The sequence below is a fragment of the Hoplias malabaricus genome, chromosome 11 (genome assembly GCF_029633855.1).
Source record: "Hoplias malabaricus isolate fHopMal1 chromosome 11, fHopMal1.hap1, whole genome shotgun sequence".
In the NCBI taxonomy this organism is placed as follows: Eukaryota; Metazoa; Chordata; class Actinopteri; order Characiformes; family Erythrinidae; genus Hoplias; species Hoplias malabaricus.
In genome coordinates, this window is record NC_089810.1 from 16260497 (window position 1) to 16286381 (window position 25885).

The 25885-nt window shown below is 37.1% G+C and overlaps 1 protein-coding gene across 2 annotated transcripts in view; it reads right to left on the reverse strand.

The window, feature by feature from the left end:
- The window catches only part of hipk3b (homeodomain interacting protein kinase 3b), a 37797-nt gene that overhangs the window by 9881 nt on the left and 2031 nt on the right, over positions 1–25885 (reverse strand). For both annotated transcript variants that reach the window (XM_066685440.1, XM_066685441.1), the window contains exons 2-3: positions 17170–18412; positions 5217–5340 (exon numbers count right to left, since the gene is read on the reverse strand). In XM_066685440.1, the coding sequence (XP_066541537.1) occupies positions 5217–5340; positions 17170–18410 (1365 nt within the window). In that variant the 5' untranslated portion in view covers positions 18411–18412. The remainder of the gene's footprint in view (positions 1–5216; positions 5341–17169; positions 18413–25885) is intronic.

Here is a 25885-nt window from a genome sequence, read left to right on the forward strand (position 1 = left end):
AAACATATGACTAATAAATATACACTGACCATTTTCTAACAATAAATATAGCCTTAAAGCTAACCTGAAACTAAAGTTAAAATGCAAGTTGTCTCTAAATTTTATTTTATATATATATATATATATTTTTTTTTTTTTTTTTTTGGACCATGTCAGGGTGTATCAGAGGATGCACAAAATATTAAACCATGTATCCACAATACCATATTAAACCATAATACCATGTATTCCTCCTCGTCCCACCCCTCAGTTATGATGTTACCTAGTTCTGAGTTCCTCCATTATGCCATTTTTCCATTCTCTCTGATATTACCCTGAATTCAGTTTTCTCCATTTACAGCTTTTTCATTAAATCCAATAAAATATTGTTATTTTTTGTGCCAAATCATTTTCAATATTAGTATTACAGGAACATGCAACCCAAGCAAAAGCAATTTGTAATTCTTATTCTAAGGTCTCAGAAAACAATCAAAAACATTAAAGGGTGTCTGCAGATGTAATAATCATAGAAAACATGTAAATAAGCATATACACTACCTAAAAGTGATAGGTAATAAAATATGTACTGAGGGCCATGGGTCTGCATGTGTATGTGCATATGACAGAGAGAAAGAGGGAGCGTTAAAAAAGAGCAAACGATAGAAGAGAGTGAGAGAGCGAGAGTGTATGCAAGCCTGCAAGAGAGTGAGTGAGACAGATCACCCTGACGTCAGCAGCACGGTGGTGTAAGGAAAAACATTTATTAGACACACAGTGTGACATAAGAGCTCCAACAGCAATGCATTCACTTGGCATTTCAGGCCCTCTGGTTAGATGACCCTATAACCTCTAACCTCCAACATCTACAACATTATTACTCATATTGATCAGTGGTCTTGGAAATATTTGATAAACCAAATTTCAAATTATCTGTTGTAGTGCCATTTTTAAATTTCACCCAACACAACAAAAAATATCACTGGTTTATAGTTGGTTTACTTTAACCAACTGTTAGCAACCTAAGGTCCATTCACGTCTAAGGGGGTCTTGGTAATGGTCAACAACAAAGTGTACCTGACTCCAAGTCTGGCTTGCTAGACTTAAATGCCCACCGCTCTATCAGGCAAACATTCAATGTTAGTTGTTTTTCAAAAAAAAAAAAACCCCAGAAAGAGAAGGTTACAAACTTTTTTACAGAGAAAAAAGGAAAGAACAGGATGAACATGAAATCATTCTCCAAAACATGCCCAAAAAGCTATCACAGACACTGATGAAACAAGAGTTAAAGAGCTAAAATTTAAGAGTAATATGTTCTCCAGAGATGTGGTGAAGAAATGGTCTGTTTATTTCAAGAAGACTACAATAGATTGCTAAATGCCTTCTAGAAATGTCTAGACAAAATGCCAATCTATAAACCCATTTCGTCTTGGAAGCACAGTTGTAATTCCAGGTTCAGAGAAGCAACAATGGCAATGTTCATTCTTTAGCAACAAAGCCAACAATTTAAGCACTTTCTTCTTAATATCAACTTTAAGAAGAGGAAAGGAACAAACATCCATGTCTGAAAATAGAGGGCCAGCCAGAGGGTGGGAAATGAGGAAGAGACAGGAAGTGAGCAGGGCTTCCCGAGCCGAATGTTTTGATCGGCACACTGAGTACATGTTCAACAATGAGGAGCAAGGCCGGACAAGGGAGTTGATTCATCAACATTCCAATCTCTTACATCACCACGCTGAGAGAAAACACTCTGCCTACAGGAGTCAACCATTCTAGTACACCGATCAGTTACAAGATTACAACCATTGACAGTTTGTGGGGGGCAACCAATGCTCCAAGGAAGGACAACCCATGAACCAATGACAGGGTCATGGGTGCCCAAAGCTCAGTGATGTATGAGGGGAGCGAAGGCTTATATGTTTTGTAAAATCCCAGAGATGAGTTACAAAGTGCTGAAAAAGTTAATGCTGGTTGTGACAGAAAGGTGTCAGAACAAACAGTACATCGCCAATTCTGTTTCAGTAGCTGTACTTAGATTGGACCAGATGTACTAGCCTTCACATCTCATGCTTCAGTAAGCCTTGGGTGACCATGACCCTGTCACTGGTTCACTGTTCATCCTTCTGTTTTTAAGATGCTCTGAAGAAAAATACATCATACCAATCATAATTTGGCATTTCTCAAAGTCACCTATCCACTTGAAGAACTGACTGTTCCCTCTCTATCTAATTTATGGCTTACCTTGACAGGAACCATTGTAACATGAGTAGGTTATGCACTTCATCTCTCAGTGGTTTTACTCTTGTGGCTGATCATTGTATAAATAAAATTGAGGCTTATGCCTGTTTTTCAGCCAAAACCACAAGCCTATCCGCACTTTCTGACTTCAAGCTCGAATGCTGAACAGTTCAATGAGTTTTTATGTACCCTGCATGAGTGCTTGTTTCCTTCCAATTAGTCTAACCCACTTACAAGGGACTTCCATGTTTCTATAGAAAGGTATCTCTAAGAAATTACTCATGTTTATAAGATGGTCTGCTTGCAAGTCCAAACCAAACAGCTAGACAGCAATGTCAAGCAGCACATGTCTACAAATTCTCTCTCACACACTAACCATATACAAAAATTAAACATCTCAAGAAGTTCATGCATACATAAAAACAATATATATAACCAAATGTTTGTTTTGTTCTGTCTTATTTGTCTACAATTCTACATTTTTGTGGCCAAATAGCTGCTTATTGCTTTACTAAAACATAGTTGTAACGGTGAGGGCAGGTTCCATGTGGCTTTGGGCTAATCTGCTGCTACTGATGGCATAGACTGGGGTTCAGGTCTGCTATAAATAAATTCTGCTGTGTGAGGTGGAACTGGACCCCCATGAAGGAGGAGCACGGCAGAGGGGCTGCTAAAGTGTATGGTGGGTAACAGCACGCCATCTTAAGCCAAGAGTCCTGACACTCCATAACTTCATAGGTCAGGGGCCCCAGGAGTAATATAAAACCTCACACATTTAAATCAACTTGTGATTACTAATGTATGCCAAGCGCTCTAGGAGACAACCAGCTGATGTTGTAATAATAATAATAATAATATTATGCATGCATTATGATATGATGCATTATTATTATAATATTATTGTGCATGACTCCAGCTCCACCCTATCGAGCACCTTTAGAAACTAAAAAGGAGATTGTGAGCCAGGCCCTGTCATCCAAACATAAGTTTCTAAACTTACAAATGCTCTTCTAGATGAATGATGTACAATTTCCCCATAGACACACTCCAACATCATCAAGCCTTCCTGGAAGCTGCAAAGGGGGAACCAACTCCATATTAATGTGTATGGATTAAGAATGAGATGTCAAACTTCCTGTATGTGTAACATGTAGGAGTGCCAATAATTTTGTCCATAAATTGTATATGAAGGCTGTTTAAATTGTAGATCATCATCCATATACTCGGCAGAAGGCATCATACAGCAGCATGTTCACACAAGCCCCTACACCTCACATGAGAGCAAAAGTTAACATGTAGTCTCCTTTATTAATGTACTCTATCTACTGCTACTTTAGCTGAAATGTTAAACGAATTTTGTGTTCTGTTGCTCCATTTTCTGACATGCTATAGATGTTCACTGTAAACTTCACTGTAAAGATGTAAAAAGTACTGGTGGAAAAAAAAGGAATTCTTTAATAGAATTTTAACACTCCATCTTAAACCATTTGCCTCAGTTCTCCTGCTCCAAAATGGTAATTTAGTACAAAGAAACAAACCTGCTTACATAATCTTTACAAGGCTTTATTAAAAGTAATTTTGGACCTCTATTTGGATCTTTATGACCCATGGCCTACCACTAATCTCGCAATTTGGATTCTCTGGACACAAAGTTTGGGCACCCTATCAGACATTCATGCAGTGGTATTAAAAGAGGCTTTAGGCAATAATGCAGCTTGACATGTGGGGAGGGAGCATGTGCTGTTCTGCACAGGCAGTGTTAACATCTGATGGCTCCCCCTGGCAGCCTTCAAAACCCCCACAACCGCACTGGTAAATATCCATCATCCTGTACCCCCTTTACTGCTCTTTCACATGAGCTACTCAGCCATTCCAAGACAGGAGCCTGCTGAAGCTAGTCTTTCCCAGCCTTGCCCGGAAACAGTGTTCTAATCTGGGCCTGTTGCTGCCCATCCCTCTTCTCCCTCACTGTCTCACACACACATAGCATAAAACACACACTGACACACAGAATGTCTCTCAAAGTCCCCAAAGACTCTCCCGGGGCCCAGTTCTCAGCAGGAAAGGAGGAGTCACCGCAAAATTCACAGCAGAGAGAAGGCATTGTGCTAACAGCAGACTCAGAAAAATGTATGTACCTCACACATACACTGTATGAAAAACACGTACACACAGATACACACACACATACAAACCAGTATACACATGCACCCAGAGTGAAACACTGGAAAGACGGCAGCGCAAATTCTTCTGCGGATTGTTTGGGCTCGAGAGCGCATACCACAGCTCAGTGCATAACAGATGACGTAGTGCAGAAAACACAGAGATGTGTGAGAAATCACATCTGAGAGCAGACTATCAGAAAGAGAGGCCAGCAGTTTGTATCTTACTCTGACATACAGCAAGGACGTGTTTGAATCCTGACGTACAAAATACTGCTGTCATTAAAGACTTGGTTAGTAATGTAGTTAATTTGATATTTGATAGAGGAACTGATCACCAAACAATACAAAAATGTGTGACTAAAGGATATCAAAATATGCTATGTGCTTCAAAGAGCCCAAATATGACTTTATAAAAAGACTTGTCTAAATAAACATTCTATAAGCAAACTATATTAATAGTGAATTAATGTTAGCAGAGTACTTCACCCTGTGCAGTTGTAGACTGTCTGAGCATGATAAACAACTATAAGATTCTGATCTTATATCAAATACTTTTTTTATATGCAATATCAGACTGATATTAAGAATAACTTTACAGAAAAAAACAAAAGTGGTATTGTGGTATCTCTTTCATCAGGCAGACAGGCAGAAGAACTTTGCTGTCTCATCATGGAGGTAAGCTATAATTAAATGTTATTATTTTTAGTTTCATTTAGATAGCTCTTCAGGTAATTATAAAAGGCCAAGTCCAAAGTTTACTTTGCATGTTGTTGTTCTTGCAGGAGCAGAGGGCCAGTGCCACTGAGAAGGCTAATCAGCCATAGTCAGATTAATTACCTGGTCATACTCCAGAGCACCAGGGTAGAGAGGCCAGCCCAGGAAGAGCTCAGCTATCACACAGCCCAGCGACCACATGTCTATGGCTTCACAAAACGGCAGGCCCAGAATGATCTCTGGAGCCCTGTGGAAGGAGACAGAAACAAGAACAAAGTTAGAATTTCAAACCTCATAAGCTACAAACCTCATAAGCACCACCAAAACAACCACAACAATGTTGGTGTACTCCAGCAAGTTTAATTGAAATTATTTCCATGGCACATGATGCCATGACACAGCAGGGCTAAGAAGCACAACATAGAACAACGTCACTGTTGTTTTCACAACAATGACTGATTTACTTTGGCACAAATATGACTCTGGGTCATATGAATGTAGGAGACATGTCAATGTAAAAATGATAGTTTAAGCTTAATTAAACTATGCTGGTTTAAATATAGATGTTTCAACTAAATTTGGGACTAGCTTTAATAATAATAACTATTATAACAATATGATGGGAGGATTATGTATATACATATATATAAATAAATAAAAGCATTTAAACATCCTGCAGTGTGTTCTCTGAAGAAGATCTTTTTAATATAGAGAATAGTAACATATTAATCTGAATTTAAGATACACTCAGAGACAAGTCATTTTAATGCAGTTTACATTTCTCATTCTGATATTTAACAACTTTTATTCATGATATTTGAAATTCATATCATAAAGCCTGAATTAACAGAGGTTAACATTAGCCAGTTGGGCCTAATGTGATGAATATGTGTAGTCAATGTAAAGCAGCAAGAGTGCTTTGCTTCAGATCACCGTGGTGACCCAGCTGAACAGCATTACGGGTGCGCCACGTGAGAACGAGGTGACGCAGCTCGATTCAGTGCTCATTTGAGCAAGTTGGCCTGACAGCTTGCTGTTACTCAGGTTACACTGGTGTCTTGTTACAGCTGTAACAGCGGCTCCATACAGGCCTCCTACACAGCTCCATTAGCTGAAGAGCACAGCACCCTGAATTAGACTGAGAACACGTGTGCAGGAACACAATGGACGAAACCCAATAAGAAACACCCTCCACTCTATGGAAGAGACAAATGAAAACGCAGGTAGGTTTTAAAACATCCACATAACGGAGACTACTGCTGCTTCTTTAACACGTGGTTAACATTCCAGCAGCAGAAGGTTAAGCTCCACAAAAATAACAAATCGTCCCTTACTACCTCTCTTTAAAAAAAAAAAAAAAAAAGAAATTACAACTTACAAATTTTTTATTTTTATTTATATTTCTGGTTGGCTAAAAAATGTCAACAGCCTGAAATCATTACCCCACAGTGGTGATTTCATGAGTGTCCATGTTTTTTTTTTTATGTATTTAGTTGTAGTTTTATGCATCCATCTTCTGTGGATGTTTATAAACTCCATGTTTATTAAAATAATTTTATAATAAACATCTAATGGAGTTTGAAGACATCCACAGAAGATGCCCAAATAAAAATGCAATTGAATGCATTAGAAAAGCACAAGTGAAACTAAACAAATACATACAAATACATGCATCATTCAAGAGCAGGATAGCAGATACAAACAATGTGAAAATGCAGCATGAGTATGTGTTTGTGAAGTCCACCAAAAAGTGTCACATTCCTATATGCTAGTACATACTGTACTGTCCCTCACATTCCCAACAACCCCCCCCCCCCCCCCCCCCAAACAGAAAAACAAACTAGGCAAAGTCCTTGGTTATAAAGAAGAGAAGAATAGTGCAGCGTACTTCAACATGAGATAAGCTCAAACTGAAGGACTAACTAAACCATGCTTGTGCCAATAAGGGATGGATATATACATAAATGCATTAGCACATTTTTTGTGCAGTCATAATTCAAGAAGAAAGAACACTTTAAGACATTCACCTGAACAGGGAAATGTTCCTATTGTTGTTAGATTCCTCTTCTCCTTATCATTTTTGTTAATGTTATTATAGTTATGGTCATTATCCATCCATCCATTATCTGTAACCGCTTATCCAATTAAGGGTCGCGGGGGGTCCAGAGCCTACCTGGAATCATCGGGGGGGAATCGAACCCACAACCTCCAGGCCCCTGGAGCTGCGACACTACCTGTTGCGCCACCGTGCCGCCCTATGGTCATTATTATTATTACTACATTTTTTTTCCAAACAGTAACATGGTGGTGAAAAACTTTGCCAAGAATTATTTCCCCAAAGAGCTTTATCACGATATTAAACCTGAGATCTTTAAAAACAGCGATCAGGATTTAAATTTGCTTAAAGCAGTTTTCATTCCTGAAACTCTCAATTTTGCACAGTTCCATTTTCTTTCAGAAGTAGCTCATTTAGCTCACTAGGATGACATTTCACAATGTGAAAATTTTTCTTGCAAAATTGATTAAATCCCCTATACCCTGCACTTCATTGGAAACAAGTTAACATATACATTTTCATCTTATTAACTTATTTTGTGTGTATACAATTTTTGTGCGTGTGAATACAATGTACTTTTGATACTTTTAAACAAGCAAACTGCATTCAGAATTCTCAACTGAGGTAATCAATTCTTACAGAAGTACATCCAATACCTGTCAAATGTTTGTACACATCCACTCAGGGAGCATTTCCTTTGTTTTGGGCCATTTTCCACATATAGTGAATGTACAGTACCAGTCACAAATTTGGACATCATGATTTTTGTTTGTTTTGTATTATTTTCTACATTGTAGAATGTGTTAAATAAACTAGAATACGTTTTATACTTAAGATCCTTCACAGTAGCCACCTTTTGCTTTGATGACAGCTTTGCACACTCTTGGCGTTCTCTCAATCAGCTTCATGAGGTCGACACCTGGAATGGTTTTCAGTGAACAGCTATGGCCTCATCAAGAGTTAATTTGTAGAACTCCTCGCCGCCTTAATGTGTTTGAGAACATAACTTGGGTTGTGCAGAGGTAGGGACTGGTGACACAGTGAATAGCCCATTCCACCAATGACTAATGTGATGGTGATGTGTCCAAACATTTGATGAGTACTGTACATTGATGTATAATATTGATTCAGATTTTTAACAGATTATCAGGCTGCATGTAAACTTGGCCACTAATATGAAAGAGAATACGCCTGAGAATCAAGAGATTTAACCAGTTCAAATTTCAAAGAAAATAACTTTCTGCCAGTAAATTTCTTAGATCTGGTTGAGATTTACAGTGCTGATAGCCTCCCAAAATCAGCTTAAACACACTGATGAGATTCCACTTTTGCCACACAGACATAACACAGTCTTTGAGACAATGATATGTTTATCCTGTCTTACAACCAATGCTGTTTGAAGTGTACTGCGTGTTGGTGCTGTATTACAGACAAGTTGGAACTGGATAAGGTTCAGGTGCTGCTAGGCACATAATCTTATAAAATGGGAATTTCCTCCATGCCTGATCGTTTTATCCAGATCAGAAAAAAAACTAAAGTAAGTAAACACTGTAGACACAAATATTATTTTGAAATAAGTACACACATTTTTACAATTACAGCTATAGGTTAGATTATTTAAAAATGTTCCCACATCAGATTAGAACAAAACAGCATTACAAAAATAAATAAAATTAAGTATTAAACAAGGTTTGGGAAGTTCAGCAGCACTGGTGTTAGCGTTAGTGGCAAAGTACACCCTTTATGCCACAAGCGTGAGGTTAAACAAGCATATAGAAGCAAAGTGCTGAGCATGGCACTGGCACAGTACAGTGCCCAAAATGAGCACAGGCAATTTGCCCAGACAGGGAATGGAAATGCCCTCTAAACAGAGTAGTACTCCGGTACTAAGCATGAATCCATGTGGACAAATGGAAATAATTGTGGTTTTGTGATTAGACACTTCACAGCAGTGTCTAATTCGTAATATTAAGAATATGACAGACAGGTTAAATATTACCAAACACTTTCTAACACAGTCCCCTTTGTCAAAGATAACAGATACTGGTGAAGCTGTCCTGGAAGGGGAATTGAAATAAAAAGAATCATTTAAATAACAGATGTGGGCTTTCAAAAACATTTCATTAGAATAGTTCTAATGAACTGAATGTTTCGCAGCAGAACATAGGGAAACTACCTCTACACTGTAATAAGTACACTGTAGGGGAGTTCTGACTTTTGAAAAATCCCCTCTGATTGATTCTCAACTACTAATACGGTTTTATCACACACAGAAACAGATTAATAATAATTAAAATAACAGAGTAATAATTATAATAAAAAGACAGTATTATCAAAACCACCGATTTTTTTTTTAAACATTTCACATATTGTCTACGTCTAGTCACAGTTGACATTATATATAGTGAGCATAGAAGGATGACTACTTTAAAGTGAATCGGAAACAAAAATATGTTCTTGAATATAAATATTTACATTTTTCCAAGTATTATTTATCCGTATATTACAATGAAAACCCAGGCAAGTATAATGTAATATCAAAGCTCTAACTACGATTGTATTACCTGCTGAAAAGCAAAAAATTTGAACATACTTCCTGCTAGTATCTTACAGTTCATAGTACACCAGTGTGTAGTTTTGTTTTTTTCCCTCTCTATTGTTTTACCAATTACTCAAGATTGCTCTGAAATGCACAGCAGGAAGTATAACAAGGCAAAAAACAATTAAAAAAAGAACTCTGCAGACCAAGTGAACAAGAGCTTCCTTCACTGACTTGTGGGAAGGAATCTAACAACACCACGAAAGGAAGGGGTTCATCACCCTCTGTTCACATCTGTTTTGCTGATATCAAACAGTGGAGAAAACAAGTTTAAGGCAGTTAACTTGAGGCACAGTGCCACCTTCCATTCTGAGCTGATTAAAGCAAATTTTCAACTACCTATTGAGTCTAAGACATCTTTGGGATTAAAACTAACAACTAATAATGTGAATACTAAAAGGTTAAACAAATTTTTGAGATCAGGCTTGTGCACTTTTCCTTGTCTCTACCTAAAATATTCAAAAATATCTGGCAACTGCAAGTGTTTAACCATCTTAACAGTATTTCAATATGAGCAAAAGCAAGTTATTCAATAATAATTGTGGGATAACTGTGTGAGGAATAAAACACTCTAAAGTATCAGCACACAGCTGAAAAGCCCATCCTGAGATATTAAAACATCCAAAAGGTTAAATCAAGAACAGTTTAACGTTACACCCATGTAGTAAAACACATGGATACCTGTAACTGTAAGCTCAGATTATCCAAATAAGAGTTCAAATTAAATTAAATCATGTTGTGGACAATAAAAATCAGATAATTAAATAGAATGTTATTCTAGATTTTTTGGGGGGGTAAAAATATCCTTAAGTATAACATATCATAAATAAAATACTAGTAATATGGTCAAAAAAAAATCCTTCACCTATTTGGTCCAGGTAATTTACCTGTAGTAGATCATTTACGGATCATAACCATACAGTTGTCTCTTTTGTTGCAACTAATCTACAGGAAAATGATGCTATTTCTGAACGCAAAGCAAAAACTAAGGATGTTGAAACCTCAAAGGAGAAACTACCACTTCCGTTTTTCTTCTGAAAGCCAGCACAGTGAGAAGAGACAGCGTCATAATGAATACTGTCTGAAATCACAGGCTGTTCATCAAAACTGTGACATCAGCTGTTCAAAAAAGCCCCATGACATTCTGTTCCAGCTCCACAGAGAGCAGGAGCCCAAGCTCACTCATGCACACGTGTACACGATGATCAGAGCAGTGGACTTTAAGTCTTTCCTTTCTCCTCCCTCATTTTTCCACACCACATCCCCAAACTTTCATCACCCTCTTAAACAACAGCATAAAAGTAACTCGGGATATTCCTTTTCGGGGTGGACATGAAAGCACAGTTCTCTGACAAAAAACTAAAATTATAAGTTCCATCCACATTAAAGCATCTGGCACATGACTGGCTAAATATTGGGTAAAATGTCATTTCATTTACATTACAGGTTTAACCCTATATATTTAATGTGAATCAATTTAGTCTAGGTTTCTACATTTAGTAATTTTTGTTTTGTCCCTAGTATCATCAGATATGGCTAGCTGCCAGAAACATATTAGGCAGCATTCTTTGGCCTGCCAGACAGCTCAACGCATGCGTTTGGTCCAATAATATGTCAATTTACATTTCAAAAGTTTATGGTAGAATGCTGTTTTGTTTGTTTGTGTTTTTTTTTATAAATACAGTAATTTTGTAAGCTTTTGTGCGTTTTGTGTTTCGGCCATGATGCAGCATCTCAACTGAAAACTTATCGCAAACGTGTCCTCTGCTGTAACTGTAAGAGGAAAAAAAAAACACAGTGAAAATATTTCCATTGTTCAGCATAGAATTGTACACACTTGCTTAAATGCGTGTGAAAAAACATGGAATCAAATTACTGATTGTAATTACTGCCTAATTATTTTCTAATACATTGTAAAAATCCATATTTGTATGATATGGTATGAACTTTCTCAAAAAAAAAACACAACAAAACAGTATTTTATATTCACCTGTGACATTTGGAATTTGAATGAGTCCAAGGCCACAATTCTATTAACTGCATATAAAGGTTATACAGGTTCATGCTATGGATATCACCACTGGCTCTGATGCTGACCACATTTAACCATGCATTATTGATGTTCATGAACACAGTAATGTGATGCTTAACAGGAAGTGATGTTAAAGACTGGGCTTTGAACCAATCCTCTTGACTAGAACATTTGTAAAAAGGTCAAAATGCAAAGACTGAGACAATATGAATCATCAAAACTCATTTGTCAACTTTGACAAATAACATAAATATGACCGTATATTTTAATAAAGTAGTTTTTTTTTAACATCTCATATTCAGCAAAGGATTAGTTGCAAAGAAGTGAAAAGAAAAACAAAAAAAACTGAACCAATGACAAAATGTTTAATATTCATTCCAAAACTAATGTGCTTTTGTACCATTTTAAGAAAATTTGATAAGCCACGGTGCCAACAAAAGCAATTTAAGCATAGACTGATACATGACTGATGAGGCTAGCTTCAAATCAAACAGCATGAGTAACAGAAACATATCATTTGGTCATATCACAAGCAACTGATAAAAGGACATCCACAACAATGACTTGTTTTCAATAAAAATGTTTTTCTCAAGCACAGTAACACTGCTGTTTTTCTTAGCTATCTAACTAACAAACAGCAACGGCAATTAACTTTTTAGCAACCACAGGACAGCTTTAAGCTCTTGCACTTGTTATGTAGAAGAGCTCAACAATATACATAATTCCTGCCACGGACACAATGAATAAGATCAAAGTTGCACTAATACAAACTAGTCTAGCACCCATAAGAGATAAAAAACTATTCTGAGACCCTGTATGTTAAAGGCATAGCCTTCTACACATTAGAGTATACTCATATGGGTAATATGGGACAAAGCCAACATCCAAGAATGTATGTATGTCTGTAACTGCCAACAAACAAACATTCACAAAAACTTGAATTTGGCACTAGATGTGTAGAGATAATTGCAGTAAAACATAGGCAGAGATGTTTACACAATCCCAGTGTAACCTACACATATTTGCAGAGTAAAATAACCATTTAATTAAAATAATTCTGTATGAAATATCTGTACATCTGTCCATTGGATATTGCCAAATATGCTAAGAAGAGCAACACTGCTCTTATGGGATGTTTGTAGAGTTGAAGTTTATATGTAATAAAATCAAAATGAAACAAATGTAAACAGGACTGCTGTTCCACTTGACAGAATTCAAGTGGTTTGGGGGTGGGGGATGATACAGTACCCCCTTGCTGCAGGCTATCTATATTCCATCTTCTAAAAGCAACAAAACAGCTGACTATGTAAGACAGTGACCTTGAACAAGTGCTAGTGCAATCTCTCTAGCATTTCATCCTGCCTTATTTCACTCCAACTGCCAGTGCACTTCACCATCTATAGAAGTCAATCTGTGCTGGCTATCCTCCCATCAGCTAATTTTAGGCAGCGTGCTCCAGCCCTTCTCCCCCTTCCTTCACCCCAGTGTGTTTGGGTTCTACTCTCACTAGAGAAGCTGCAACAGCAGCAGGCATAGATCACTATCATGTCACATGATGAGAGTACAGGGAGAAGAACCCTTCTACAAAAGTTGCAGGATACAATGAATTTCAGCTTTAGAAACCTCTATATTGTCCAGGTACGGTATTGGTTGTGAAGCATGGCATGTTTTATCTTGGGTCATAAAAAATGTCAAAACTTTAGAGACCCATGAGAACCTCATCACAAAATCAGTATTAAACTAGTTTATTGATGAACTTCAGGCAAAAGTCAAAAAGATTTTGTAACAAATCTCATGTAAGGCTTCAATTATGGTTCCTTCTTGTTTTGGGAAAAGACCACAATTTATTTTATGTAAGGTGTGTAATTAAATGACAAAGCAGATTGAAGGAAGTCATGTCAGTTTTCTGCAAACAGCTTCACAAGCAGCTGTACAAATGTACAACTTTCCTGTAAACCATATTATTTAGAGCAATGTTTAAGGGAATTGTGAGCTAGCACACTAAAGTTCCACACATTCACTTTTTACATTTTTATAACTCTTTAAAAAATTCATGCCATAACTGACTGAAGTATTTCACAGATGTAGGAAACAAAAGGACCTCACTTTATGACACTGAACATCATTATTTACCCTACATCCAGAGAATATTGGTTTAAAATAGGTAAATTATTCATTCATGGCCTGTAACCATTTATAATGTTCAGGGATCACGGTGGCTCCAGTGCCTGCCAAAAATCACTGGACTACTTGTTGCACTACCATACCACCTAATAAACACATTTGTTAATAAATAGGTTTTGTAGTCATTTCTTGTTTTCACATAAAAATTCACATACAGGCATTTTCTATTAAAAAATATGTTAAATATGTCATTAATTTTACAAATGTAAAGACTGCTTTGACATTTAGTTTAAGACAGCAGAATCAAATTAGAATACACTTACAACTGCACTGTATGCACTAAGAGACTAATGTGTTGAATAAGGATAAAAGAAATGTACTAGAAAAAAAAATAAAATTATGTGGCAACTGAAACTTTGGGCCAGTCATCTGGAAAACCCACATTAGATCCTCAGTGATTAACCTTGCCCATTCCCCCTTCTCTGGTCTTGGTGCTATGAGCATCGGTCAGCTGATGTGACAAATCTGGGCAGTTTGCATTCTCCTCCAGAGAGTTTAAACTGTTCAGTGGCACAGCTATAATAGATGTTAAAAAAGAAATGGTGGGTTACGTGACTCAAGGGAAGTATATGTTTGTCCCCACCCTTCAGAGGCGTGTGCCACTGTGTGCAACTGGAGGAAACCCACTGCCACGTGGCATTGGCAGCGACTAGCAGAAAATTAGTAGAATAACTGTGAAATACTTGAAATAAACAAAAAACTGCTACTTAAAATAAAAGTATAACCAAGCATTGCTCTTAAATGAATTTAATTAAAACTGAATGAATTGAATGAAGAAGTATCTGTAGTAATTAAAAAATTATATATATAAAATGTATTAATATTATTATTTTTATTTTTTTTTTGGAAACCAGTTTGTGTTTCTCAAAGACAGGTCTCAGTAAGGATATCCGCTCTGGAGCTCTGGGGACGGTGTAAACATTCTCACAAGGCTGAGACACTCATCAAGATGGAACGATAAACAATAAAATGGGCCAGTCCTAACAATTATGTAACAGATGTATTTCAGGTCCATTTTTCTGAACTAATACACAGAGCAGCCACCCATGCCCAGTTGCCAAATTCATTTCTTTGCATCTTTTCCATTTGCCAATACATTAGTTACATCCACTAATAAGCAGTTACCCACACTGGCATTTACAACATATATCATAATGCTGAATAAAAAGGGGAAACACAATGGTAGAGAATTTTTTTTTTTAATTCTGCTGAATTTTTTCAATCTGAAATTTTAAAGTGATTTGAAATTTGCTTATTTGTGCCTCCTGAAAAACATTGGCATATATTCTGACAAACCTATTGTGCTCTGCTGTTTTCAGAAGACTGTTTCCTTTCCCATACTAAAGGTCCATGAATGGCTTACCCTCTGCCAGAGGCATAGTTTTACTGGGCTGGTATGTAGAGGCAGGATGTTTGCCATAGGTGAAATTTCCTTGCCAGCAATTCCACAAGGACCTAATACATTATTATAATAATAATAAATATTTGACACGATTAAAAAGAGGAAAAAACATTCAGTCTGTGCTATGCTCAATTTACTAGAATAGTAACAAAGACATCAAAATGTATGCAGTTGGGAGAGAAGGGGAAGGAAAAGAAAAAACAAAACAAAAAACATCATGTATTAGTAGCCACCATTTTTATTTGGTGCCATTTTGAATGCGTATTGCATCTCTATAAACTTTTACTTTTATGCATTTGAAATTTTAATTTGATAACTCAAACAAATCTAAACACTATCAACATTATCTTCATGCCATCATCAACATGCGCATAATGCTGTGAGGCAAAATCTGCAGGACTACAAAACTGGTACACTGCAAATTCTGTCAGTATATTGTGGGCAAGTAAACCCACAGTAAGATTATATCTTGCCTTAACCAGCATAAAACATTAGTTACATGACAAGTCCAAACATAGGCAGAGTTTCTTATATAAGAACGATTTACTGGAGAGTTCTGTCATATTACAGAGGGGAGGAAAAAATGATCATTTATTCTCCCTAAAACATTTGTTAAGCCAAAACATAGAGGAGTTAGGTGATCTGTAACAAAGTCTGCCACATTTTTTTTCTGGTTGAATTTGGATGTAGAGGTCATGTGTTAAGGACAGGCATAAAAGATTGCTGTTAAATGATAGGTCTGTAAAGCCACACCTCACTGTTGAGCTTCTGGATATATCATGAGCTTAATTCTCCAATACACAGTAAAAGGGACATGCCTACCCGTTGAACTCAGTGAAAAGCTTGTGAGGTAGAGGGTGCTTAAATTTGTGAGAAGATAATAGGTTGGGCCCTATGTGTAACTCCAATGATTAAGAGCAGGATTTCATAATTGCATCTGGCAAAATGTTAGCTGTTATAATTACACCAAATTCAATAAAGATGGCTGCCATCTGTATCAGGCGGATATTAGAAGAAAACTCTGGATCAAATATCAGGGGGAAGAAAAAAAAAATCTAATCAGGTAACAAATCTCATGAAATCTGAAACAGCACTCACTGCCACTGTTTGATGTGATGTTAGCTGTGTATTCCTTCTTGTGAGTTAGTAACGTTTGGTAATATAAGCCTTCTAAAGTGAAGCACTTCAGCTAAAAAAAAAAACTCACTGTAAAATTTTGCATCTTTTAAAGCAGAAATACTAGCTCTGTAATCACTACAGGTTTCAACACCTGCAAAAAAGAGCTATTTAACAAAGAAAACTTGTAAATAAAACATATGACTTGCTGTATATAACCAGTAAACAACAGACTAGTTGACAGCTTAAGTGTTTGGCATTTAAATGAACTCCTATGTAAATTTTTAAAACACTGAAATTCTAAGAAAATACACTACTTTAGAATTATACAAAAATGCTACTATTTTAGCAATGAAAAATATTTGGTGCTTAATCAGTTAACTAGAATATACACAAGTTACATAAAGCTGACAACAATGGACATTATACTGAACATATTAAAATAAACACCAATGTAATGTTTCTCAGGACAGACCATTTTTAAATTTAAGGAATTTGGGTGGGAGTGGGAAACTCTGGTCCTACTGAGTAGAAGTCCCACTAAACATGATGAGTTACCTGTGCAAACAACTGTAAAAAAACAGTAACTATTCAAAATTGATAGAAGCCAGGAAATCACAAAATCTACTTCAAACTTATAATAAAAACACCAAAATTTCATCCCTTCTGTTGGCGTATCACACATACCTGTAGTACCGTGACTGGAGGTACGTGGAGCAAACTGCTTTGGAGACATGGCTGGCTGAGCCAAAATCTATGACTTTCACCCGGTACGGCTGTCGCACAGGGTCCACCAGCATTATGTTTTCAGGTTTCAGGTCAGCATGGATCAGACCCATGTCTTTCAACTTCTTCAGTGCTGTAGCCACCTGTTGAAGAATGGGCCGAATTACCTTTAGAGGCAACGGGCTGAATTTGTTTTGCTTGAGGAAGTCATACAGGTTCTGCTCAAGCATCTCAAACACAAGGCAGGTATGGTTACGGTGCTGGAAGCACTCGAAAGCCCGCACCAGGTTATGCTCGTCTGCATTCTCTCCGCTGAGACGGGCTAGAATGCCCACCTCTATTTGGCCCTGCCGCGCATATGATGGGTGATTTTTCAGAATCTTTACAGCCACCACATCGTTGGTGCCTCGCTTCCAGCATTTGACAACCTGGCCAAAGGTACCACGTCCAAGAAAGTCCAGCACCTCATAGGTATTCTTCACTGAACAGAGAACCTCATGCTGTACCAACTGGTAGTCGCCATCCCCGCTACCGGCTCCACCTCCCTGTTTCACAGGCCCACCTCCTACTGCTGCTGGGACTGCCACTGGCGGGTTCCCCACACTTGCTTGCAACATTGCAGGTAACATGGACAGGTCTTCCACTATCTGCATGGCGCTTCCCACGTTCTCCAACTCCTCGCTTTTACGTTTCAGCCCACATCGCTGGGAACTGTCTGTAGAGTTAAAATCACAGGTGTCTTCTTCCTTACCCTTCTCAGCCCCACCACCACCCTTTCCTTCTCCCTCTCTGGTTCCACTGTCCTCACCCCTGACCCCTCCAGCTGCCCCTGGAACTCCACTGCTGCACTTTCTGCCTTTTTCTGGGTTTTCTGGCTCTTTTCCCTGCGACAGGACACCTCTTTCTTTACGAGGTGCTGCTGCACTTGTCGTTTGTCGCTGTACACCTTGTACAACAACAGTCTGCACTGGAAAGTCCTGCCAGCGATGTCTGCCAGCTGCAAAGTCTCGTGTCTTGTACGTCGGTGCAAGTTTAGTCGGCTGTGCAATGCCAAGGGTTCTACCATTCAAAAAAGTCAGTGGAAAGGCCCTGTCATGGTAAACACAGTTGATGGGTTCGACTTTTAGTTTCTTCACACTGCAAAAGGCACTTGTCTGTGTTTGATAAACATGTGGTGGGTAGACCAAAACTTGTGAGGCCATACCTGTAAAAAACAGAAGTGAGAGAAGTGCAGTTTAGTTTAATTATCAAAAGAAGCATTCCCTTTATGTTTATAAATATAAATCAGACCACAGCTGGTAAACAAGACAGTTGTCTTATACAGAGTAAAATTCAATGAAATACTAGTTTGCAATGAGGGACCTCATCCTCCTCCTCAACTAAATTCAATTCCCTGCTAACAGTCAATACTTAAGCATTACTGGGAAAGGGGAGAGCACTGAAAATCAGCACCACATGCTACATTTCTTTGGAAACTTAGGAATTAGAAAAACTTTCCACAGACCTTTATCATCACCTTTTTTTATCATATTATGTGACAAAATGCACAGAGACTCATCTTCTATGTAGAGCATTTCTACATATTAAATCCCAAATAGTGAATCTCCTTAGAACACCTCAGAGAATAGGTTACTTCCCCATTTCTAAGTAAACTTACAAAGTGCATATAGGCAAGGCAAGATTATTTATAGAGCACCTTCCATACAAGAGCAATTCAAAGCGCTTTACATAAAAAAAAAACAGGTAAATTAAAAGAATACAAATCCTAATAGTGCATTAAAACAATGCAATAAAAGGAAATACACAAAAGAAAACATGATAAAAATGATTATAACAATTTAAATGATACAATAAAAGAAAATAACTAAAGTGCCGTCACTGAATAAAAAAGTGCAGAGTATTTTAAACTGAGCTGTAGTTGCTCAAACAGGAATGTTTTAAGTCTTGATTTAAAAGTGTCTAAAGTCAGGGCTCTTCTAATATTCTCAGTCAGCTGGTTCCATTTATGGGCAGCATAGGAGCTAAACGCTGCTTCTCCATGTTTAGTTTTCAGAGGCAATACTAACTGACTAGTTCCTAAAGATCTGAGATCTCTGCTCGGCTCATATCTCCGTAGCAGATCTGATAAATCCACCTTTAAGATATTTATAGACCAGTAATAACACTGCCTATTCTGTAACAGACTGGTATCCAGTGTAAGGAACTGAGAATGGGCGTGATCTCTTCTTTTGCTCCGAGTGAGAACTCTGGCAGCTGCATTAAGAATCAGCTGAAGCTGTTTAATGGTCTTTTTTGGAATTCCAGTTAAGAGACCATTACAGTAATCAATCCTGCTAGAAAAAAAGACATGGTTAAGTTTCTCCAGGTCTGGTTTAGACAGAAAATCTCTAATCTTGCTTATGTTCTTAAGATGGTAAAATGCTGATCTAGTAACTGCTTTAACATGACTACTAAAATGGAGATCTGAGTCCATTAAGACAACAAGGTTGCGAAAAAGGTCTTTAGTTTTGAGGGCTCTCGAGTCCAGATCTGTCTCTCATTGCTGTTCCCAAACAGAAAATTCTCTGTTTTATCTTTATTCAACTGCAGAAAGTTGTGTCCCATCCAGTTAGTGATGTGTTCAAGGCAATTGCATAATGAGTCAACTGGACCAGAGTCATGTGGGCCATGTAAATCTAAATATACATTAATATTCAGCACCAAGTTATTATTATAAATTAATATTTGTGCATTCAATAAATGTACATCTGTCCCCCAATGTCAGAGATTTCAAAAGAGCATTTTTCAATGCTAAGCATTAATGTCTTTCACCATCTACTGTACATAATGTGAAAAGCCCATGGAATCCACAACTAGGCCAGACAAAATTGGTTGAACGAGCATGAACTTTGAGCTCTCAGATGGCACTGCATGAGAAACTGTCATGCTACACCTGGAAATGGGGTTGAAGGAAAATTTCCTTATTAAAAAAAGCGTACTGTAATCATTTAACATTGTTCTGTCACATCTTCAAGATGCAGTATTATGGAATTTTGAATAAAACAGTACATCTACTTGAAACAACAAAGGTTGCATTGCTGAATGTTTGCAAAGCCTGGGTTCTCTCAGTCTTTCCAGAGTGAAACTGATAAAAAGTGGTCTGATAACTTGTCTCTGTTATTCCTAACAAACCTGAAAAGGAAATTGTGAACTTAAAACTGAAGATATATTCATAGTGAGACAGAATCTAACAAACATTTATAGAACTCAAATACAGGCCTTCACTTTCATATCAGAAAATTATTTCCTGCTGAAAAAGGGACTTCTGGTTCTCCATCTGATCGCTTTATTTGCCTTTTCTTGGAAAAAGGCATCTGCTAAGAACTTTCAACTGTAATTCAGTACATCAGGTTAATTGCCATTTAAAAGCCATTGCAAATAAGTTGTTTATACATTTCAGATGTACTGAACAATGTTACCATGTACTGTTCATATAATATTAACTGTTTAGAACAACACATTCCTTATAAAACACCCCCCCCCCAGAGAATAGCTACGTACTCTGGATCTCCATGCTCAGAGACAAAGCTTCATAAGGTTTTTTCTCTTTCATTTAGCTAAGCTTACTAAGGGGCAGCTGCAGAGGTCTGCTATTATTGCTGCATGACATGTAACCTGATATTCTGATATTCTAAGAGAGCTACTACATCAGTGTGAACAAACTGATGACCCATATTTATTTTACTTGTTATAAAAAATCTGCTTGTGGATGACCTTTCGTCTAAGCTAATGCTCAATATATGAGGAAAAACAAACACCACCTGTCAAGCAATCAGATATTTTCATGAAAAAACAAAGCCATTCAGGCAGACAAAAGGCCAACTTCGGTAGGCATGTAAGTGGTAAAATAAATACCCCAAATTATAAAATACAGAGAGCCAGATATGACTGGCTAAGTGTTTACTGCATTGAAAGGATCTAAGCTGGCCCAAGGCTGGTGAGGAAATCCTCTTGAAATAGATTTAGTCTAGTACATTTTTTCCCTCCTCCCACTTATTGAACTAACAACTATAAAAATTTTCCAATATTCCATTTATCAGTAGAGAACAAGGTGACCTAGGTCAAGGTAGTTTTAAGGAAAAATTAACAACCAGCACTTAGACTCAAACCATGCATGAAAATGCCCAGGTTTCTAGCAATCAGTAACATGAGCCTACCAGTATACAGGTTCACATTTTTTCCAAAGTAAATACTCTATTGCACTACAAAATACAAAAACACAACACAGGGTAATTATTCATGTGACCAAGCAGGATGGCCACTGTACCTGCTGTAATTTTTCAGTCATATGTTAAAGTTAAAGTAGACAAACTGGGTGTATTATGTATTGTTTATATGAATATGAATTCAGAAAAGAAAAGCCAGACGTCATGAAGATAAAGACGCTGTGTCATTTAAAGTAAGTGCTCTTAAATGAGGACATTTCTATTGATTTTATACAAAATTTATTAAAAAGGAATGCTCCACCCATTTCACATACAAATGATACTCAGCCTGAATGGGTCAATCATTTAATATCAAGGCATTTCTTTATGCCATTTTAAAATGTGTTATCACATTCCTGTAACTTTAATTCCAAATGTAGTTAATTATTAAAAGGATAATGAAAAACAACACCACCTATACAGACGAAGAAAAACTTTGACTATATATATATATATATATATATATATATATTAAGGTTTAGTAATCCATTTATATTTATTTACTATTTTGTATTTATTTATTTAGTTGTTTTGAGAATAAAAAGTATTTAATGTGCCAGGCCGCATCTCACTTTTTCCCCTGCAGGTTAAATAAATGTGCAGTTTGTTCCCTCTAGAAGCTATTTATTGTCCCTTAGAAAATCAATGAGATAACTTGTGTAGGGGTGTCCAAACTTTGCAAAAGCCTGACAAATAAAAATATTTAGAGGAAATCTGGATTATGGTTAGAATTGCATGTGATATATTGAGCCTAATTCAGAAAGTCATAAGTATCTTTGTTGAAATCTCAGCTTTCAAGTACCTGACACGGAGAGTTGTAAATTGTGCCAATGCGATGTACCAACTACCTTGCCAGTACTTTTCTGCTTTTCTTATCTACATTTAGCTAGCATATGGATGTTTAGGCACACTATGTTTAGCTAGGTGCCTAAACATCCAAGTGGAAGTTAAACGTAGGCTACTGGCAGATCTTCCACAATGGAAAATGTGCCAATGTCACAAAAACAAATGTCAATGACATCGACATACGCCAATGTCACAAAAGGGGGGAAAAATTCAATATGCCACTGTCACCCATACATTGATGTCGATGCCACTGGCATATGGCACCGTAACCCGTACCAAAGATGTTGATGCCACTGGCACCCAAACGTAAGATGTTGATGCCATTTCATGTTATTAGTGCCTCTCTATCTATTGCCTACATTCTATGAAGAAACTTTACATGTTAAAGCTAAACAAAGTATATAGACTTATAATATTGTTATGAAATGTCAAATCATTGATTTAAAGCAACAGCAAATCTGAAATATTTTTTTAATTTCAAGCAAGCCATGATACAGAAAACCCAAGGTATTTCATTCTGTTAAGCATGCATAAAGGCTGAGGGAGCAGCCCTTATATTTTCTAGCCAAGCATAGCAGGGGTGAACATCACATGCCAATAGAGTTTTTCTTGTGAGTTTTGGGCATAAGTGAGTAGGTCTAAAGCAAATCAGTCTTAATTGTAACGAGAATGTTCAGGGTCACTGGCCTGAAAAACAGAGAAGCCTCTATATCAAGAGAACAGTGGATCGTGTTCACGAGACACCAGTAAAACAGCATGTGAGTGTGTTTAGAACACTTAATTAGAGAAGCACTGCAGTATCTGCAGAGAATTTGAAGAACCTGTAAACAGAACCTAGCAAATCTGGCAGCTTCAAGTCTATGTATCCTACCAATGATACAAAAACAAAGTGCAAACCATCTTGACTGTTCAACTTGCATGTTGTCTTCAGACAACAGTAAAAGTGTTCAACTACAAAAAAGGACATGCCTCTCACATAAATGACCAAGTGTTCTGAAGCACCAAGAGATATTAACACTAACAGCAACAATGCAAAAATGCAGTTAATGAGTCTTTCTGAACTCTCAGAGCCAAAAAAAGAGATTAAATAACAGTAAAGCCACCCGCAGTATAGAGCCTACTTTGTTTTAGCAACATGTGTTTCTGTTTCGGTACAGGGGCGGGACTGAACTTCAGCCTGTGAGGCAACCATTGTAAACCACCACAGCCAACAAACTGATCAGTAACTTAGCAAAGAATGCCTGGCATAAAGCAAGAACAGTCTTGAAACTGGCAGGTTTAGATATGTGTGAGAATGCAGAAGCACCCAGCTACTGGATCTTTTCTTGGAAACAAGCCATTTAATACTTTAATATTTTTCACATACAAAGTCTAGGCCATTTTTGGATACATGGGTGTGGACACACTGCACATTTGCCCTTACACACATGTAGAGTATAGCAGGAGATTCTCACCTACTTGAAATACTTAGTTCAGTTTAGTCTGGGGAAGCTGCTGGGTAAAGAATGCAGGAGCTCAGTGAGCATGGACAGACCAGAGATGTTCAAATACATTCATTACTGGGCCAGACTGAAATTAGCCCCTAAAAGACATTGCATTTGGTCCAGTTTCCATATAAATCTAGTAATATTTCCAATGTCCATCAAAAATCTATTTTCTCCAACTATAAACAGGGATTTCCATGTGCAATAAAGGCCCATTTCATATAGCCATCAAAGTAGTCATCAAAATGTGTATTAAAAATTTGAATCTGACTGACGTTTTCATGTAATGGACAAAATTCATCCATTTCAGAATTTTTTTAACATCTGTTCCCACACAAAGATTCATGATTGTGAAGATTTATGAATTCACTGTGAACTCCAGACAATGACCTGCTCTATTCACACATGGGCTCAATTAGACATTACCCAGACTTGCACTAGAGAGCTGGCAGTATAAATCCATTTAAATATCCAGTACAACTGATTCAGACATCTGCATTCTGAAATACAGCTCTTGCAGGTAAGGTCTACCAAAAAGTTTGCAAGGCAGGGAATTTGCTGAAACAGTTAAGAGATGAGGCCAACATTATTGTACTGCCTATGATAGAAATGTTGGACACTGCCTATTGACTGTGGGCACAAAATGTCACATTTCGCCATGCAACTTGTAAATATTTTATGCATTATTAGTCCCTTTTTAAGAAACCTGCTTGTTTAAAATTGGACCAGTGAGATATTTCATTTTATGATTATTTTACTGTAAGGAATATGATAGCTAACATGATACTGTTGTCTGAATGTTGATAAAACTGCACAACAAAACCAGGTTTACATCAAACTACGTGATGAACAAGTACAAAATGTCAGTACCATGAAGCTATCTTCAGTTAAACATGCCCTGTAGTCACAGCCACAACTATTTTGATCTGTACACCAGTGCACTTGGTTCTGCTAAAATAGCAGACATGCTATCGTGTGACTCCTGCTGAACTTCCCCTCCCAGTGAATGAGCCCATTCTTCAGAACAAACAGAGCTCTACAATGCTGTATGTGTATGTGTGTGGGGGGTTAACTGTGCTTTGACTTGGTGTTAGAAATGTAAACACAAAGTTCCATAAACATAATATCTGTAGGAAGTTAAAAGATAATCCATACTTCCTTTTTAATTTTATGACATGTTTTCCCTTGTCAATTTAATGATATAATAGGTCTGTTATCAAATCAGGAATGAAAAGATAACCATGGACATTAAACTTCCAGACACAAAACCATTGGTTTAGTTCAAGCTGTTCTACATTACTTTCATATTAGACGTCTTACCCACAATTTTCAAAAATCCAAAATGTCCACACATATCTGAATGACTTATCATTTGTCAGCAGTTAATGTCCTCTAGCTTTCCAATGTATGAACTATGCTCTAGTACCAAGCAGTTCAGTGTCTGTAACAGTCACACAACAGTACTGATAAGTATTTTCTTCAATATTAAGACAATAGCAAAACATTAGTACATGAAATGTATCTCATTTATTGGTTCAGACTGCTGGAAGAAATGTTCAACATTCCAATGCTAAATAAATAAAGTTTCTTTTACTAAATGTGGTTTTGTTACTGTTTAATCTGTTGAACTGTGCAAGGGACCTTTTGATGCAAACAGTCCTATCACCACAGACTACACAAGGGCTGTAAAACACTTTTTTCCACAGAGCAGCAACATTCAGGAAGATATGGTTCATTAATTTTATTAACTTAATAATATATTTTACTGCAATACTAATGTATACTATGATGCTCAATTACATTATTTCTTCTATTTTGTCCTGCATTAATCCTGTAGGGGTATTTTGTCCAAAATTAGCATTTGATAATTTATATGTCACGGCATACAACATTATATAGCCGAAACGTGCCCCCTTTATAGGACATAATTTGTATCTATCAGGACTGTGTTTATATGTTTTTCTCTCAATGTAGTACCGGACATCATACAGCTGTACGGGGACTGCCTGCTAGCACCACTGCTAAAGCTATTCAGAAAAGATAAGATATACATCATGAAAAAGGGATTTTTCTAATTTTAAAAACAGAAAATTTGGTTACATT